This window comes from Telopea speciosissima, chromosome 1, assembly GCF_018873765.1.
Source record: "Telopea speciosissima isolate NSW1024214 ecotype Mountain lineage chromosome 1, Tspe_v1, whole genome shotgun sequence".
Taxonomy (NCBI): domain Eukaryota; kingdom Viridiplantae; phylum Streptophyta; class Magnoliopsida; order Proteales; family Proteaceae; genus Telopea; species Telopea speciosissima.
Window position 1 is genome coordinate 5,230,794 of NC_057916.1, and position 19,050 is coordinate 5,249,843.

A 19,050-nucleotide genomic window follows, 5' to 3' on the forward strand; every position below is an offset into this window, starting at 1 on the left:
AACTCTCACTGTTTCGTCAGCAGCTCCTACTACCCCCAAATACCTTTCTTGTTAGGACATACCCTGCATTAAGAGCTTGTTCCTGTTCATGCTAGTATTGTTTTCTTTTTAGGAATTTACGTACATTGTCCTCTTTGGGCTTGATGGAAGAAATGCTTCATGCATGTTGTAATAATTATGGCATTAGAGCCTTGTGATACGGTGATGAAACCTATTTTAGCTATGCCAACAGAGCAGAGCAGTTTGGTCCTCATACTCTGTGATATCTATTTTCTGTTGTTCATCCTGTGCTTCTCTCTCTCTCTCTCTCTCTCTCTCTTTCTTCTTGCTTGCTGTCCTTTAATTCTAGTTTGTGTACTACTTCCTACTGGCTGGCTGATGTTGGGAGTTGTTCCTGACTGGAAAGTTGGTGAATGGCCTTTATGTATAGATCATGAAAATGATGGAAAAGAACCCTTTGGTAGTTGAAAATTAGCATTTAACAGAATTCAGTATGTTGAAGCAAATCAGATCTGATGAACAACTGCAGAACTGAAAAGATCTTTCCAGTCCATACCAGGTGAAAGATGGCTCCAGTTTAGTCCTCTTCACTTGATCAAATCCAGTCAGTGGCTGCAGTCGGAGGTGAGAGACACGCCAGTATAGTACCAATGATTGAGTAATTGTAAGCTTATTAGGGGCTGATTGGTCCCTTCTTTTAGCTTTATGGTGGGTTTATTTGCAATTGTTTATTTTTATCTGTTAAGTTTAATATGTCCGTCCACATAATATGTCGTCCCGTTTATTATCAGGAAAATAAGTTTGGATCCCTTGTGTCTCTATTTTATGGGGTTTGCAATGCCAAGGGATCTAATATGATGTATTGGTATTGATATCTGTACTGTTCTATTTTTATTGATCTGCCTCTCAACTATCAACTTTCAGTGGTTCCTGATTCATAAGATGTGTATATTGATGTTCTTGGATCTCCTAAGGTGCTTTTGATTCCATTTGCTCACTTTTGGGTTGCAAAGTAATATGTTCTTTGGATTTCTACATACTCCAGCAAGCTCTATCTGATAGCAAGTCAAATTGCTCACAAATCATTTCACACTGTTCGTTATCCATTGCTGATTGTTATGTTGTAGTAGATGAACTTGCACTGGTATGATTGTAGCATGGTTATGTAGGACCCTGTGGATATTTTGCTGCTGTTCTTATTTATATTTGTTTATAAACTTGATGGATATGAGGCATATTATGATTTTCTTTTAAGGTAAAAGCCTAATTCATTAAGGACAAAGAGCAGGCCCAGGCCCAGGCCAAGGCCAAGGCCAAGGCCAATTACATCATCTCTCACAAGGAAGATGAGAATGTGGGGGAGAAGGTGCCTCTTAGTGTAGAACCAAACAGAAAATTAAATTAAATAAAAAGAATGATCAGGAGAAGGTGATGGTTTTGAGTATGGCTGGGCAATTAGATAATAAGGAAGAACAGCAGAAAATAAATGATGTTGGATCTGTGGGTTGGCTTCAAATGTTTTTTTTCGCTTTTGTTCAATTGCTATATGTTTTTGTGACATGGTTTATGTAGGTAGGTGAGTCTTTAGCTCAAAAGGAAGAGCACCTGGGTTTGTTCCCAGGAGATGATGGTTCGACTCCATCATGACTCTCATGTAGCAATAGCTTCTTATTTAATTTCTTATATTGAAGTGAACTGATTACCCATCAAAAAAGGGTGAGGCTTGGGGGAATCTGAACTTTTGTTTTACTTAAATGAAAGCTATTAAGTCATACTGAGTCATACCCTCTATGTTGTCATACCTGAGCACACCCTCACCCCCACCCCTTGCTACCCCTACACCTGAACACAACACTGACACAGTCACTCTCACCCCTTGCTACCCCTACACCTGAGCACACACTCACCCCCACTCCTTGCTGCCCCTACACCTAAGCTCACACTCACACATAGCAATGGCATATTAATAATTTTAGGTTATATAAGGTTGGTTGGTAATTGGATTTAATTAATTATTTGAGAACATTAATATGGTAATCGTATTTTTTTTTTGTTAATGTGTCTTATACTTTTAAATGTAAGGTTTAGTATTTAGGTAGACAGACTCAGGGTAACCAAACAGTTTTTCAGATAGATTCAGGGTGAATCCAATTCGTGATGCACTCAGGGTAACCAAACAGTTTTTCAGAAGAATCACATCGCAGTAATCATGATAACCAAACAGTTTATTTTCTAGAATTACGATTCAACAGACGGTAACTCAAATGGATGACCATCCACAATCAAACCACATCCAAAAGATTTACGCAACCAAACGCACCCTAAAGTTATGAAGAGCATAGAAGGTGGCAGAGGAAACAAGTGATCACATCTCTCACGTACCTTTGTCCTTCTCTCTCTTTCTCGATTCAGTGGAAGATTGCATTTGTTCCATCGGGTGGCCCTAAGTTTCTTCAATTTCTTGAAGATTGTGACATTGTATCCCGTCATTTTTAGATAGGTTGATTTGAAATTGTTATATCTTATATACTTTGTCTTTAACATGATTGTTTTATCGGGCGTTAGTTCTTTGTAGGGAAGTGTGGCCTTTTTATGTGTGTCGGAGCCTATGAGAGCACGTGCGAAAGCATCAATAGGGTAGGCATTTACGCCATTCATTGAGGGGTGGAGCGTTTAGTTTGACCCCCTTCTCTCTCTACATGTTTCCCTATAGAGTTCTTTTTCCCTATTCTTTAATAGGGTCTAGTTTTCCTCCACCCATGGTGAATGAGATGCGGGGTGGGAATAGGTGAGAAGCGGTATGATGAGGCCATTTTGTAAATATACTAAAATCCTGTAGGTGTTTATGAACCCTGTGATGGTGGGTAAACCGACTGCCATGGGTGGAGGGAACTTATTCCTTCGTAATATAGGAGCAAAATTTTCAGATTATGTCAAGGTTTTAGTGCATGGTATCGGTAACCTGTAAAACCGATACAATACCAATACGATATCGACCTGACTCGATTATATCAGACAACTTTACCCTTGATTCTCCTTTAAAAATGAGTTTTGATAATTTTACCTCTTGACCGTATTATTCTATCGATATGATATCAATATCGATGACTAACAATACCGGTACATATCGCCCGATAAAATACCGATAGTTCAAACTATGGATTACAATTACATTCCATATAGATACAAGTAATAGATATGCTACATGAACTAGAGGGTGAGCCAACACGAATCAAGGTCTCAGTCTAACATGTGCCCTCCACTCTCAAATGTCCAATAGAAAAGTGATGTTTCAGTCTAACATGTGCCACTGTCAAATGTCTTCTCCACTGTCAAAATGTCTAACAAAAGAAAAGAAAATTAAAAAAGAGGAGAGAGAGACAGAACTTCTCATTGGGAGACTGAATACTTGATTAAATATAATGACGTGTCATCTATTATAAAGATTTTTTAAAATAATCTCACATTTTCCTGGAAATCATACCTCTTTAAAATTTTTTTACTAGTACAATTATAATTAATTATCAACAGCAATTTCTTTGCAAAGTTGGAATATTTCTTTGCAATACTTAAACCATCATTCCCTCCTCATGTGCTGTTTCGCTTTGAATCACCGTTACATACGTACACCCGCCTCAGGTATTACAATATAGAAAACCTTAATTTTCATCACCAAAAAAAAAAAAAACATAGAAAACCTTAATTTTTAAAATAAAAAATACAAAATATTGCTCTTAATAAAAAAGGGTATCCACAAAATCCGGAGTTGGGAAAAAATGAACAGAAATTATTGGATTTCACAAATAACAGCACTAAGAGTAACATGAAGGGAAAGGGAATCTCACTCGCAGCTTTTGTGAGATCCAAACCCTCTCTGGATCCTCATCAGAATCGAAATATTCTCTGATATCATGTCAATTAGATTTGAGGTCTAACACTAAGAGAGAGAGAGAGGTTTTGTTTTTTGCAGGGGAGGAGAGGAGAGAAGAAAATGGTTTCAGATGGAGTGGAGAAGAAGAAGCCTCATGCGGTTTGCATACCAGCCCCAGCCCAGGGTCACATAAACCCAATGCTTAAGGTGGCAAAGCTTCTCCACCACAGAGGCTTCCACATCACCTTCGTCAATACTGAATTAAGTCACAAACGCCTCCTCAAGTCAAGAGGTCCTGATTCACTCAACGGCTTACCTGACTTCCATTTCGAGACTATCCCGGACGGTCTCCCACCTTCTTCTGATATAGATGCCCCCAAAGATATCCCGGCCCTCTGTCAGTCTTTACGCACCACTTGCTTAGTTCCCTTCCGCAACCTTCTCTCCAAACTCGATACTACACCAGACATCCCACCGGTCACTTGCATAGTCTCTGATGGTCTCATGAGCTTCAGCCTTAAAGCTGCCGAAGAAATTGGAGTTCCTGAAGCACTGTTCTGGACGACGAGCGCCTGTGGCTTCTTGGGCTACATGCACTATCCCCATCTCATGGAAAGAGGTCTTACACCTCTCAAAGTGTAATCCAAAATGACTTTTGCTTAGTTTAATGAGAGGGTTAATTAGAGTCGTTAGACCCACCCAAATGGTCTCCATATATATAGAGTGGTAACTCTCTTTCTGTAATGTATGTAACTAACAGATGCTAGTTACTTGACAAATGGGTACTTAGACACTACCATTGATTGGATCCCTGGAATGAAAGACATCCGTTTTAGGGATATTCCAAGTTTTGTTCGAACCACGGATCGAAACGATATCATGTTCGACTTTCACATGGGAGAAGCGGCCAGGGCTCCTAAAGCTACCGCGGTCATTTTAAACACTTTCGATGCCCTGGAGCAAGACGTCTTAGATTCACTCTCTGCAATGTTACTTCCTCGCGTTTACAGCATAGGTCCTCTCCAGCAGCTGTTGAACCAGATTCAAGACCACGACGACGACGACGACGGTGGTTTGAAGTCGATCGGGTCCAATTTGTGGAGACAAGAACCGGAGTGTCTTGATTGGCTCAGTACCAAAGAACCCAGTTCTGTGGTTTATGTGAACTTCGGGAGCATCACGGTAATAACGCCTCACCAACTGGTGGAGTTCGCATGGGGGCTCGCTAATAGCGACCAGAACTTTTTGTGGATCATAAGACCCAATCTGGTGGCTGGTGACTCGGCCCAGTTGCCTCCGGAGTTCTTGACTCAGACCAAAGAGAAAGGCATTCTAGCGAGTTGGTGTCCACAAGAGGAAGTTCTCAACCATCCAGCCGTGGGTTGTTTCTTGACGCACAGTGGTTGGAACTCCACACTGGAGAGCATATCCGGTGGAGTGCCCGTATTGTGTTGGCCGTTCTTTGGCGACCAACAAACGAACTGTCGATATTCGTGTGTTCATTGGGGGATTGGCGAAGAGATTAACGACGACGTGAAGAGAGAAGACGTTGAGAGGGCTGTGAGGGAAATGATGATGGGAGAAAGAGGAAAAGAGATGAAGGCGAAAGCCATGGAATGGAAGAAGGAAGCAGAGGAGGCAACCGCTCCTGGTGGATCTTCCCACGTCAATTTTGACAATATGGTAAACCATGTGCTTCTCGCCACTCCCACATTTGTTTGAAATACGTCGCCAGTCCGTTCATCCAATACCGTATGTTTAAATAATTATTTTGCTTACAAAAAAAAAAAACAAAAAGAGTACTTTTTTGGTATTCTCCATGTGGTGTTGGAGAAAAAACAAGTGTCAGTAATTTTCGGACCCTTATAGTTTATTAAAACATATATATATATATATATATATATATATATATATATATTTTGCATATCGTTTGTCATTGTTATTAACAAAGTACGTATTAATGATGGGATGGCCTTTTTTGAGTTAATGTGGCAATTAATTCACAAGTCCAACGTTGTTGTGTATGTGTTGGAATGCGTCCCACAACGTTTCATCATGTTTGTATCTTCTATGAATTCCCCGTATAGCTTGATTAAGGTGTAATATAGGTCGGAGGTGTTTGGAAGAGAATCTGATGGTGCCATACCTTAACCAAAGTATGTAACTTCGTCTGGCGGGTTTGTAATAACGGCATTGCATCTAGGAGTCAAGATCCTCTCCAACGACATTGCAGAGAAATCCTCTCCAATGATCTTCTTCAAAGGCCATATTTCATGTCAATTCATGTCAATTCACGGAGACTTAACTCCGTTTTCCTTATTATTTCTTTTTCTTTTTCATCTCTCTCCCTCTTTTTTAAGAATCCATAAAATCAAATAGGTAATTAAAATAGGAATTCAAATCATTTCTCAATCGTTTTAAAACTTTACCTATAAATCGTTAAAGTTTAATTTGAAAGTTTTGAGGAGACTATTTAACATGGTCTGAGGTATTATAATTGCATCATCCACGATACGCAGTGGTATCGCCATGGTTTGAGGTATCGGTATCATATCACTCGTATCAAGGGCAATATGTAACGATTTTGATTGTGGCTGATCCTGATATTGTGCCGAGAAAAGAGAAATAATAGAGAGAGAGAGAGAGAAAGAATAGGACAGGGGTTTGGGAGCTTTATGGATGAAGCTACTACACGTCCTGGTGCAATTGGAAAACCGCCAATCCTTTTATCAAGATTACTCTTAAGAAATAATTTAGGAGATAACAATCTGGTAATTTTTTCATTCACAATAGCTATTAAATTGGGTTGCATTGACAAGATTAGCCATTATATAACTGGCCGGACACAAGTAACCTAGCATTTCGGTGTGGTTATAACCCCACTCTTACACCAATTCCACTAGATAACTACTTCCACATCATCTCCACTCTACATAATTACTATTATCTGATAAACACTATATCAGCTTACGTAACATACTCATACCCAATAACAATCACCTACTATTAATATCCTATACTTTTTTCAGCATCTTGGACTAGAGCACTCTGACACCCATCCTAAGAGGGTTTATGATTCAGGGACAATTAATGCTTATATATACCGGCCAAAAAGCTCGGTGGGCTACCCAAATGGAGATGAACCGAGCCTTAAGTTTTGTCAAGTACGTTCTCTCTGTCTCTGGTTTCTCTCTCGTCTCACTATTCTATCTCCTATTTTGACATATTTTTTTTCTCTTCCTTTTTCCTTTGCCAAATCTTATTCTTAAATCCATGCATATTATTGAAGCCCTCTTCACATAGCTAGTTGTCTACTAGATCTAACTTCATATTCTGTTGGGTTAGTGTTCCATATCCTTAAATAATTAGAAAATTTCTCCAAGCAAAACTATTCTTTTCCACCTCGAAGTTTCCAAAGCCAAGCTTTACCAGTCACTCATTTATCCTTTCCCGGTGGTTCTCCCTCAATATAAGAAAATCAAGAGAGCAAGTTTCAGAACTCATTACTATGGAAACAAGTTGAAGCATGGTCTTTAAAACATTAAATTGATGCTTTTTGAGTGCAAATTGACAGTGCGCTAAGTATTGATTGTTATTGTAGATTTCTCGAAAAAGAAAACCCTTGGTGGTTTGATTCCTGTCTACCTTCCAAAGAACCTGGTTGAGTGGTTTTATGTGAACCTTGGGAGCATCACAGTAATGACACCTCAGCAACATGTGCCCTCCACTGTCAAATGTCCAACAGAAAAAGAAAAGAGAAGCGAAGAGAAGAGAGAGAGAAAAGAGAGATCTTCATCTTGCTAGACTGAATACTTGATTAAATATAAATCATTGATTATGTTTCTATCCCTCTTCTAAAATTCAAATGTTTTTTGGATTCCTTTGACAAAAAATTTCATGAACTGTGTACAGGACCTGAATTAAATGCAATTATATTAATATAAATGCCAATGTAAAATTACATAAAAGCTCCTATAATACTTATTTGATGAAGATGATGGAAGAATCTCCGACCACCTTTCCCTTCTTTTTTTTGGGCCTTCAAAAAAAACCTAGCCGCCTTTTTTTTATGAGATAAATAAGGATTTGTTGATTGCATGTATGACGTGTTCATTTGATTTGACGCGTCTTCTTATCGTCCATCTACAGCCGACAGGATTTCGAATAAAAAAATATCCACGGCTTGTTTTGGTTATATATATTTGTAATGCCAATCTTAAATTTTGGTAATATTCTTTAATCAAAGATTGACCCAGCCATCCTCCGTTTCCTGCAACCCATCTTATCCCCATCACTGTTATTTTCTGCTACCCAAACCCTCCCTTCCCTTCCCTTCCCTTCTCTTTTCTTCACTTGATTACCCAAGATGTCTGGGCGAGAAGGCAATGAGAGAGGTAAAACTGTCTAAAAAAGAGTAAATGTGAGAGAGAGAGAGAGAGAGAGAGAGAGACTATTTTGTCTAGTTTTGTATACCTTAAATTTATTTTTGTCTATTTTTGTTAATTCAAACATAGAATGGACAGTTTTGTAAATAAAAACCCAAAAATAACTAATCATATAGTTTTCCTAAAGATTTACGTGATTCATTCAAGATGAACCACATCAACGGCAAAATGATAAATCAGATCTTCCACTATTACGAAGAAAAATTACAAAATCTCACACACACTATAAACACTATAGAGAAAAACCTTAATTCCCCAAAGTGTAGAAGTTACACACCCTCTCAAAGCGAACAATACTTTGAGGATTAAACTGAGATCTCAAAAACAGGTACATAAACGGAAAAATGGAACGAGGATCCTATCCACAATTGTGTGGATACGAGTCCAGTTCCTCACTCCCCCATTTGTCCTATTTGTAATAGGAAGAGGGGTATTTATTGAAACAAGCAGAAACAAAAAAAAAAAAAAAAAAAAAAAAGACAAATGATTGCCTCTCACATGTACGATCACCATGATCCATTATCATATGGTACATTCCCAAACCAAACGTTGACGAAGGAAACGGCTGATTCACGGAGGTGGGATCGGAATATATTCGATTATCTTATATTGTTAATCATTATACATCTCAAAAAGATCGTACATGAAGAGTTGAGGGATAGTGTTTGCCCGGATTTGGGTCATCTGTGGCGCGACATAGATGAGCGAAGAATCTTTACATACATGAGCGTATTTACAGCCATTCAGATGGAATCCAATCAGTGAAACTATTCCATCTGAACAATTGTGAATCACGTATGCTCAGTTACATGGAGATTCACCAGACCCGTGCTACAGAGGAGCCCAACGCGTGTTTCCCCAACCTCCAAAAAAAAAAAAAAATTATAGATAAGTTCCACCCAAAAAAAAAAAATAAAATTGAAGATAAGATAAGGTTAATCAATCACCCTGCCCAAATGAAAACTCCGTCCTCTTTTATTTTTTAATCCCTCATTTCTTGTCTTGGGTGCTGTGTTTCTTGATAAAACTAGGACTTCTCGGAGTGAAGCGACGACTGTGAGAGAGAGAAGGGTTCTGTTGCAGGGGAGGAGAGAATGGTTTCAGTTGGAGTGGAGGAGAAGAAGCTTCATGCAGTTTGCATACCAGCCGCAACACAGGGCCACATAAACCCAATGCTAAAGGTGGCAAAGCTTCTCCACAACAGAGGCTTCTACATCACCTTCGTCAACACTGAATTCAATCACAAACGCCTACTCAAGTCAAGAAGCCCTCATTCTCTCAAAGGCTTACCTGACTTCCAATTCGAGGCTATCCCGGATGGTCTCCCAGTTTCTGATATAGACGCCACCCAAGATATCCCATCCCTTGGTCAGTCTACACGCACAACTTGCTTAGTTCCTTTCCGCAACCTTCTCTTCAAACTCAACACCACACCCGACATCCCTCCACTCACTTGCATAGTCTCTGATGGTGCCATGACCTTCACCCTTCAAGTTGCGGAGGAAATTGGAGTCCCTGAAGTACTGTTCTGGCCTACGAGCGCCTGTGCTTTACTGGCCTTCATGCACTATCCCCATCTCAGAGAAAGAGGCTTTACACCTCTCAAAGGTATTGCAACAATTTTGAAATGACAATAAAATTAGGGTTTCAAACATTTAATTTATTTGGAGTTTAGATTTAATTTGGGTAATTTGAAGTTGGAGTTTAGATTTATTTATTTTGGAATTTGAAATTGGAGTTCGGATTATTCAAATATTTAATTAAAGCTTAGATTCTGTAGATGCATGTATCGGAAGTTCGGAACATGAATTTTTTATTTTTTTTCCATTTTTGGATAAGAGCGCTCTTGTCCAGCACCGTGCCCGAGCTGCACGCGTGCAGCATCGGGCACAGTGAGGCGTGAAAAGATGGACTCACTTGTGCTTGAGCAGGGGTGATGTGATCTTTTCATGCCTCACTATGTCTCATGCTGCATATGCGGCCCGAGCAGGGTGCTGGACAAAATCCTTTTGGTCGCCGGGGCCACTCTATATTCTTTAATACCATACCCATCTCAATTTAGACCGTCTACGGCTTGCCTGCCCATAGCAGCCAGAGCGGCACCCTGATGAGGCGCAGTGTAATGATCGCCTTACCCTTGCCCGGCATCTTGCCCAAGCGGGAGTAAGGCGGTCATTGCACTGCACCGTGCCTCATTAGTGTGCTGCTATGGCCTCTACGGGCAGCAGGGTGTAGAGGATCAGGGTCCATACTCATCTACGTTGTGTTAAAAAGTCTCTTGTGTACTGCAACAGATGAGAGCTACTTGACAAATGGGTATTTAGATACCCCGATCGATTGGATTCCAGGAATGAAAGACATCCGTTTGAGAGACCTTTCTAGTTACGTTGGAACCACCGATCCAAACGATATCATGGTCAACTTTATCATGGGAGAAGTGGCCAGAGCTCCAAAAGCTGCGGCGCTCATTTTAAACACCTTCGATTCCCTAGAGAAGGATGTCTTGAATGCACTCTCTGCAATGTTACCTCGCATTTACAGCATTGGTCCTCTCCATCTGCTGTTGAACCAGATTCAAGACGACGACAACGGCGGTTTGAAGTCGATTGGGTCCAACCTGTGGAGAGAAGAACCGAAATGTCTAGATTGGCTCAATACCAAAGAACCCGGTTCGGTTGTTTACGTGAACTTTGGGAGCATCACCGTAATTACGCCTCGGCAACTGGTGGAGTTCGGTTGGGGACTGGGCCGAGTTGCCTCAGGAGTTCATGACTCGGACCCAAGAGAGAGGCATTCTGGCTAGTTGGTGTCCACAGGAGGAAGTGCTCAACCACCCAGCCGTGGGTTGCTTCTTGACTCACTGTGGTTGGAACTCCACACTTGAGAGCATATCCGGAGGAGTGCCTATGTTGTGTTGGCCGTACTTAGGCGACCAGCAGACAAACTGCCGGTATTCTTGTGTTCATTGGGGGATTGGCAACGAGATCAACAATGAGGTAAAGAGGGAAGAAGTTGAGAAGCTTGTGAGGGAAATGATGGTGGGAGAAAGGGGAAAGGAGATGAAAGCGAAAGCCATGGAATGGAGGAAGAAAGCAGAGGAGGCAATTGCTCCAGGGGGCTCTTCCCACCTCCATTTTGACAACATGGTAAACCACGTGCTTCTTCTCGACAGCCCACATTAACTTGGAGTTTGAGATGCCCTTTACATACACTTACTTGTCAACATCTGTCCTACTTATTATTATTATTATTTTTTTAGTAATAGAATTTTGAGTTCATGTTCTCTGTGCCGCAGTGCAAGCTGTGCTTAGACACATGAGCCTACCACTCAGGGGGGCAGGGTGGTCATTGCATCCTCCCCATGTGTCTGGGCGCAGCCTGCACCCCTGACACAGAGAACAGTTTTCCTAAAATTTTTATTAGATAACATCAAATCTCATGACTAGGATTTCATAAATCCAATAGTCATAGATCGGAAACAAGCCACATCATCATACATATCACCGATAGGGCTCTCGTTGCGGGAAGTTAGCCAAGCGCCAGATGAGAGCCCTATCGATGGAGGCAATAACGCATCATTGTTGTAGCTAAGATGGCGAATCTAATGGACAAGGCAGTAAGGATCATTGTGAGGATGAAAAAATCGGATCTTTATCCTCTCAATTACACTGTCCATACTTGACGTCAAGTACATCTAACAGAGGAGGCAGAAATGACTATCCTACCCCTTGCCTGAACACACTGCCCGAGGTGAGGTCCACCTCCTTCTATTAGATGTACTTGACGTCAAGTACGGGCAGTGTAATTGAGAGAATAAAAATTCGAAAAAATCATGGTCTCCACTGTTCGTATCTGAAGAGATAAAAGGGTAGTTTCCATGAATGAGGAGAGAAGAAGAAATGAAACTGAAAGAGAGGGCAGTAATGGAGTATAACGGACGAGGAGTATGAACGTGTCTGCACTCTCCTACTCTTTACCTCTCTGCTGCATCACTTTGGATGGGTATCGCGATTGTGGTGATTACCACTTATCTTGTTTCTTTTAATTCTGATTTGATTGAGTTGTGATGAGTAGGAGAACATGTCATTCATGGTAAATTAGAGCCATTCAAGGTTTATCTGGGCTGAGCTGGGTTTAGAAATACCCAGGCTGAGTCGGACTGGGTTGAGGGTATGGTAAGGCCCTAGTAGGGCTTGGGTATAGGTTTAGGTTTAGGTTTAGGTTAAGGCCCTAGGGTTAGGCTAGGGTTTAGGGCAGACTCGGCCCACTCGGCCCGTGGACACACATAGAAAAATGAATCCTAACCCACCCTCAGGGTGGAAAAATCCAGCCCAGGACATGTTCAGGCTCAAGGCGGGTCAGGGTTTACAAGGCCAAACGTGTACCTACCTTTGCAATATTGCCCATAGGGATGTAAATGAATAGCCGAAATCCATTTCCGTATTCGTGTCCGTATCTGTTTAGCACTATCCGAAACTGTTCGAAAGCTAAATGGATACGGATACGGATAGGCTATAGCTATCCGAAAAGCTATATTTACATATCAATTGATAAAATATCCGATCCATATCCGTGTCCGTATCCGTTTAGCATTATCCGAATCTGTCCGAAAGCTAATCGGATCCTACCGGTTTTGCAAGTAATCAATCCCAATATTGTGCAGTTACCGTATTGGTACCATGGTACGGACAAGGGGTAAAATGGTAAAAAAAAAAAAAAAAAAAAACCATTTTTAAAGGCGATTCAGGGATAATCTATCAATACAGATGATTTGTTTCGATATTGTATCTGTAACATATCGTTTTTACACGTGACCGATACCCGAGATACTGTGCACTAAAACCATGGTCCATACCTTGGAAATAAATTCTCTCCAGTGTGTCAACCCCTCCAATGCGGATCCAATGGTTGGCGAAACTCGGGGTGCATGCCCTGGTGCCTCCAACTGTTGTATCGTGTTGGAGGGGTTGACGAGCTGAAGACGATCCGGATCCGCATAACTTTTCTAAGAATGATTTCTTTTCAGAAAAAAATCCTCTCCAATTCCCTTATCGTCGAGTCTGTTGTAATTCAGGGGTTAGAACTCGACATGTGGAAGATGGGACACCCAACAACGCCGAGCTCGAAAAGAAAAAAAAAAAATTGGGTTAATCAGACTCACAAAGTTGGATGAAGTATCGTCCACCAGTTGAGTTGTCAGTTCTCAACTGCGCTGCACTCGACAATTAAGGAATTGAAGAGGATTTTAATCATTCTTTTTCCTAGTTCACATCGGGAGAAATATATTGATTATATATGTTTTACATGACAATGACGTGTCATCTGTTTTTCATTGCAAATTCGACAATGATTTGTTGATTACAAGTATGATGTATTCATTTGACTTGAACCGTCGCTTTCTCGGCAATCTACAGCCTGGATTTCGACAATAAAAATCTACGGCCTGGATTTTGGTGAGCGTGCACTTGACCGGTGGATAAGATATGTTTTTAAACCTGGCTCCTGTCCCGCCGTGGCGGGGGCACTTGACTGGTGGATAAGATATTTTTTAAACCTGGCTCCTGTCCCGCCGTCGCGGGGGCACTTGATCGGTGGATAAGATATTTTTTAAACTTGGCTCCTGTCCAGCCGTGACGGGGGCTGGACAATCCATCGCTCGACAATTAACCCAAAAATAGGATAGTCATTTCACATGTGAGGCCCAGGTGAGACCCACATTTCACCACCCAACCCTTGTTTTTGTTGTTGTTTAGCGGGATGCTCCCGCCACGGCTGGACAAAATCCTTTTTCATAATTTTTACTCTTTCTTGTTAAGCAATGGAAACACCAACCATCATGTTTTAGAGTTTTTCATAACTTGTGTAAGTATTTTTTTGTTTGGTAAACATATCTTGTGTAAGGATACGACATAGGCAATTGGACGCCATATATATTTTATTCCTGCTATAACTGTAGCAGCAAAATTTTTCCCTTAAAGTGTCCCTCCTCTCTTGTATTTATTGTCTTCTATTTATCATTGTGGCCAACTGCTGTCCTGTTGTCGGTGTTGTTTTTTCTTGATAAAACTGGGACTTCTTCTATTCTCAGAGTGAAGCCGAGAGAGAGAAAGAGAAGTGGGTTCTGTTGAAGAGAGGCCAGGAGAGAATGGTTTCTGTTGGAGTAGTGGGGAAAAAGAAGCCTCATGCGGTTCGCATACCAGCCCCAGCCCAGGGTCACATAAACCCCATGCTTAAGGTGGCAAAGCTTCTCCACAACAGAGGCTTCCACATCACCTTCGTCAACACTGAATTCAATCACAAACGCCTACTCAAGTCGAGAGGCCCTGATTCTCTCAAGGGTTTACCTGACTTCCATTTCGAGACTATCCCGGACGGTCTCCCACCTTCTTCTGATATAGATGCCGCCCAAGATATCCCAGCCCTCTGTCAGTCTTTACGCACCACTTGCATAGTTCCCTTCCGCAACCTTCTCTCCAAACTCAACACCACACCCAACATCTCTCCGATCACTTGTATAGTCTCTGATGGTATGATGAGCTTCACCCTTCAAGCTGCCGAGGAAATTGGAGTCCCTGAAGTACAGCTCTGGGTGACGAGCGCCTGTGCCTTCTCGGCCTTCATGCACTATCCCCATCTCATGGAAAGAGGCCTTACACCTCTCAAAGGTATACCAATAAATAACAATCAAAATATTCAAACATTTTAATTGGAGTTTAGATTTGGTAGATAGACATATCCGAACATGACTTTTGCTTAATCTAATGCGGGAGAGGGTTTAAATCAAAAGATTTAACACCCACCCACTACTCTATAGTACGTCTATATATATACAATACTAATCTACGTTATGTTAACTCTCAATTGTGTACTGTAATAACAGATGCTAGTTACTTGACAAATGGCTATCTAGACACCCCAATTGATTGGATCCCTGGAATGAAAGACATCCGCTTCAGAGATATTCCTACTTTCGTTCGAACCACGGATCCAGACGATATCTTGTTCAACTTATTCATGGGAGAAGCGGCCAGGGCTCATAAAGCTGCGGCGGTCATTTTAAATACCTTCGATGCCCTGGAGCAAGATGTCTTGAATGCACTCTCTGCAATGTTACCTCGCGTTTACAGCATTGGTCCTCTCCATCTGCTATTGAACCATATTCAAGACGATGACAGTTTGAAGTCGATCGGGTCCAATTTGTGGAGAGATTGAGAGAAGAATCGAAATGTCTTAATTGGCTCAGTCCCAAAGAACCCGGTTCTGTGGTTTATGTGAACTTCGGGAGCCTCACGGTAATAACGCCTCTGCATCTGGTGGAGTTCGCATGGGGACTCGCTAATAGCGAGCAGAACTTTTTGTGGATCATAAGGCCCGATCTGGTAGCTGGAGACTCGGTCGAGTTAACTCCGGAATTCGTGAGTCGGACCAAAGAGAGAGGCATTCTGGCGAATTGGTGTCTACAGGAGGAAGTGCTCAACCACCCAGCCGTGGGCTGTTTCTTGACTCACTGTGGTTGGAACTCCACACTGGAGAGCATATCCGGTGGAGTGCCCGTTTTGTGCTGGCCGTTCTTTGGCTACCAACAGACAAACTGCCGATATTCGTGTGTTCATTGGGGGATCGGTGACGAGATCAACAATGACGTGAAGAGGGAAGAGGTTGAGAGGCTTGTGAGGAAAGTGATGCGGGGAGAAAGGGGAAAGGAGATGAAGGCGCACGCCATGGAATGGAAGAAGAGAGCAGAAGAGGCAATTGCTCCAGGTGGGTCTTCCCACATCCATTTTGACAACATGGTTAACCAAGTACTTCTCGCCCCACCACATTAAGTTGGACATAGACGTCGCCCCTGTCCCTTTTTACAATACTTATGTTTAAGTAACTGATGTTTTATGAGCGGCAGCGTAGTCTGTGCGCCCCCAGCACATAGAATATTTGGAATTATCTCTGACCTGTAAAAATTTTAAGAATAAAACAAGGACAAATCAAAAGAAAGTGTAAAGTTCTAAATACCCTTATAGGATGTCATCTAGACAATATAGAAAAATCATGCAATAACCAAAGTCAGTGGAAAAAAAAAGGGTGAGGGTCCCTATGGTATGTTTTATATTTATGTTTATTTGATTATCTATTTCTGTATCTCTAGGTGTTTGGTATTATTTATAGTCATCGTTTTCTATTTTAAATATATTTAAATAAATTAAAACTAATAAAGAGATGAGAAGGTGCTTGTGATTTATTGGCTTAAGGTGTTTATTGGTTGTTTATGCATATGTTATGCACTTGGTTAATCTAATTTTTTAAAAGTTTAATCTATCTTGGTTAAGGTTTATGGGCCTACTTAGGTTAATTAAAAGGGAGATTGTTCTCTGTGCCAGGGGCAGGCTGCGCTAACACATGGGGGTGGGTGCAATGACCACCCTGCCCCCCAGAGTGGTAGGCCCATGTGTCTGGGAGCGGCACAGAGAACATAAGCCCTAATTAAAATTAATGTTTTAATCCTAATTACTAGCTCTATAGTCGACACCTTAAGGTCAACTGTACAAAATGATTAAAAACCTTAACTAGATTTAACATAGTAGAGATAGCACAATACTAAGATTATGATGAACCTTAAGAGTCAAAATAGTCAAAATGACAAGATTGCTCGTGAAAGGCCAAAATATGAAACAAATGCATGAAATCATATTTGAATATAATAGACGACTGAAATATGACCAAATAACACAAAAGATATGCATATGACATTAATAATATTCACAAGAACAAACAGTGAAGGATTGTAAAATTAGAAAAATGCCCCTACAAGGGAAAAATGCAAATATGCATGAGAATGAGCCTATAATGAAAGAAAATCCAATAGGAAAATATTCTTAATGGTCTGAAATGCCAATATGGAGAGTCTTATGGTCCTAAAACTGAATTTAGGCCTGGTCATTGTAAAATGACCAAAATGCCCTTGTAGGGCAATGGTGCATAGAATATGCTAAAAAATTTATGAAAATAAAATTTTATGCTTGAAACATGTTTTATGAATGTTAAAACATGAAAAATATAATGACAAGACCCCTCCCCGAGCCTTAGACATAAAATGGGCCAAAAATGACCAAAATAACCCGAGAGAGTAAAATGGTAAAAGTGTTAAGATATCCATTTTGAAATCATTTAAAATAATGTTAAAAATTGTAATGTAGTAATATGCAAAGTTTTGATGCTAGAAAATCATTTTTTGCTTGCACTTGGTAAAATGGTTGAAATACCTTCGAAGGGAAAAATGCATTTTGTACATGAATATGACATGAAATTAGCATGCATGCAAATGAAAACTATCCAAAATCATTTGAAACATAATGGAAAAATAGCATACATGCGTATATCACTTGGATTTTTATTCATGAAATTATCAATATGCCCTAAAAAAGAAAAATGCAGAAATAACATACATGCTGATATCACTCATTGAAGGGAAGAGTCCTAAGCATGGTTTTAGAAATCGGTATTACGGTTCCAATTCATATGGGTATCGGTGGAGGCAATACAAACAAGGGTAAAATTATAAAAAAAAATCAAATTTCTTTTGAAGAAAACATGACCGATTCAGAGATTTAATGTGGTTCACGAAAACATTTGTTTATATAATTTTATACCTATCAATAAAAAAAATATATATATATTTGAGTAATGCAAAGAGGATCAGTACGAAAAGTCAGGAAAAAATGGGTTACCACATAATTCACGCAATCGAATCGGCCCCTAATTAAATCTCGGGTTTTCTGAAAGAACTTTGAACAGATCCAATGAAACAGTGAGTCTGACCGAGTCACGCCGCCTATTGTAGTTTTTTTCTATACAAACTGCGTACACGCAATTGTTGGAGGGAGAGAGAGAGAAATTGATTACATATTTCTAGTCTAGATACTTCGTCAATCGTCACATGATAATGCCGTGTCATCTTTAATAAGGACTTTTTGCTTCCTTTTAAAAGATAAATCATTATTTTACCAAAAAAAAAATAAAGATAAATCACTTATCATCTTTGTCTTTTTTTGGTTGGCAAATCCTATAACGATTTGTTAGTTGCCTGTATGACGTGTTCATTTGACTTGAACTGTATCACTGTCGGCAATCCTGGATTTCAACCTAATAAAATCTACGGTCTAGATTTTGGTCAGCGCGTGATAATTGATGTATGAGAAATTTTTAAAGCATGGATGCGCCTCCGATTATTATATTATTAAAAAAAGATCATGATGAAAAATAAAGAGAGATGTGTTTTTCTATGTTAGAGAGTGCACCCCTCACGTTCAGACTCAGAAAATCCTATCCCTTCTGTACATATATGGGCAAGAGATACTTTGTAACCCTTGCATCAGGGTAGGGCCCAATAAAAATATGCATACGATATCAATATAAATGAGATTTTTTATTTTACAAGGTGCAGGATAGTACTTTTAAAGCTAAGATGTCTAGATACAGGATCCATACGAATAGGAAAAAATCGATTCTCATATTCTAATTAATGAGGGTAGGAGATTTCCTATTTTCTAATATTACAATTATAGGAAAAGAAGGCTGCTTGGTGGAATGGCTTTTACCGTCTTATACCAAAACACAAGAGCATGAGAAAGTATCACCCTAATGTGATGTGATCAAGCACTCTCTTCAATCTGGCCAAGAAAACTCCATCCATTTTTATTTGTTAATCTAAAAGTGTATTTATGGGAAAATAATTTGCTG

At 40.3% G+C, this 19,050-nt stretch overlaps 1 protein-coding gene and 2 pseudogenes across 3 annotated transcripts in view; all 3 read left to right on the forward strand.

Annotated features, from left to right (window-relative positions):
- Positions 1–5,593, forward strand: part of LOC122638325 (7-deoxyloganetin glucosyltransferase-like) — a 35,658-nt gene extending 30,065 nt beyond the window's left edge. For 2 of the 3 annotated variants that reach the window (XM_043831242.1, XM_043831235.1), the window contains exon 3: positions 4,632–5,593. In XM_043831242.1, coding sequence (XP_043687177.1) covers positions 4,632–5,593 — 962 coding nt within the window. Of the gene's footprint in view, positions 1–3,959; positions 4,508–4,545; positions 4,547–4,631 lie in introns of those variants that run through there. The other variant, XM_043831250.1, reaches the window with a different exon arrangement.
- Positions 5,594–9,378: 3,785 nt separating this feature from the next.
- LOC122638439 lies at positions 9,379–11,498 on the forward strand (annotated as a pseudogene).
- Positions 11,499–14,461: 2,963 nt separating this feature from the next.
- On the forward strand, positions 14,462–16,142 carry LOC122638372 (annotated as a pseudogene).
- Positions 16,143–19,050: the final 2,908 nt, after the last annotated feature.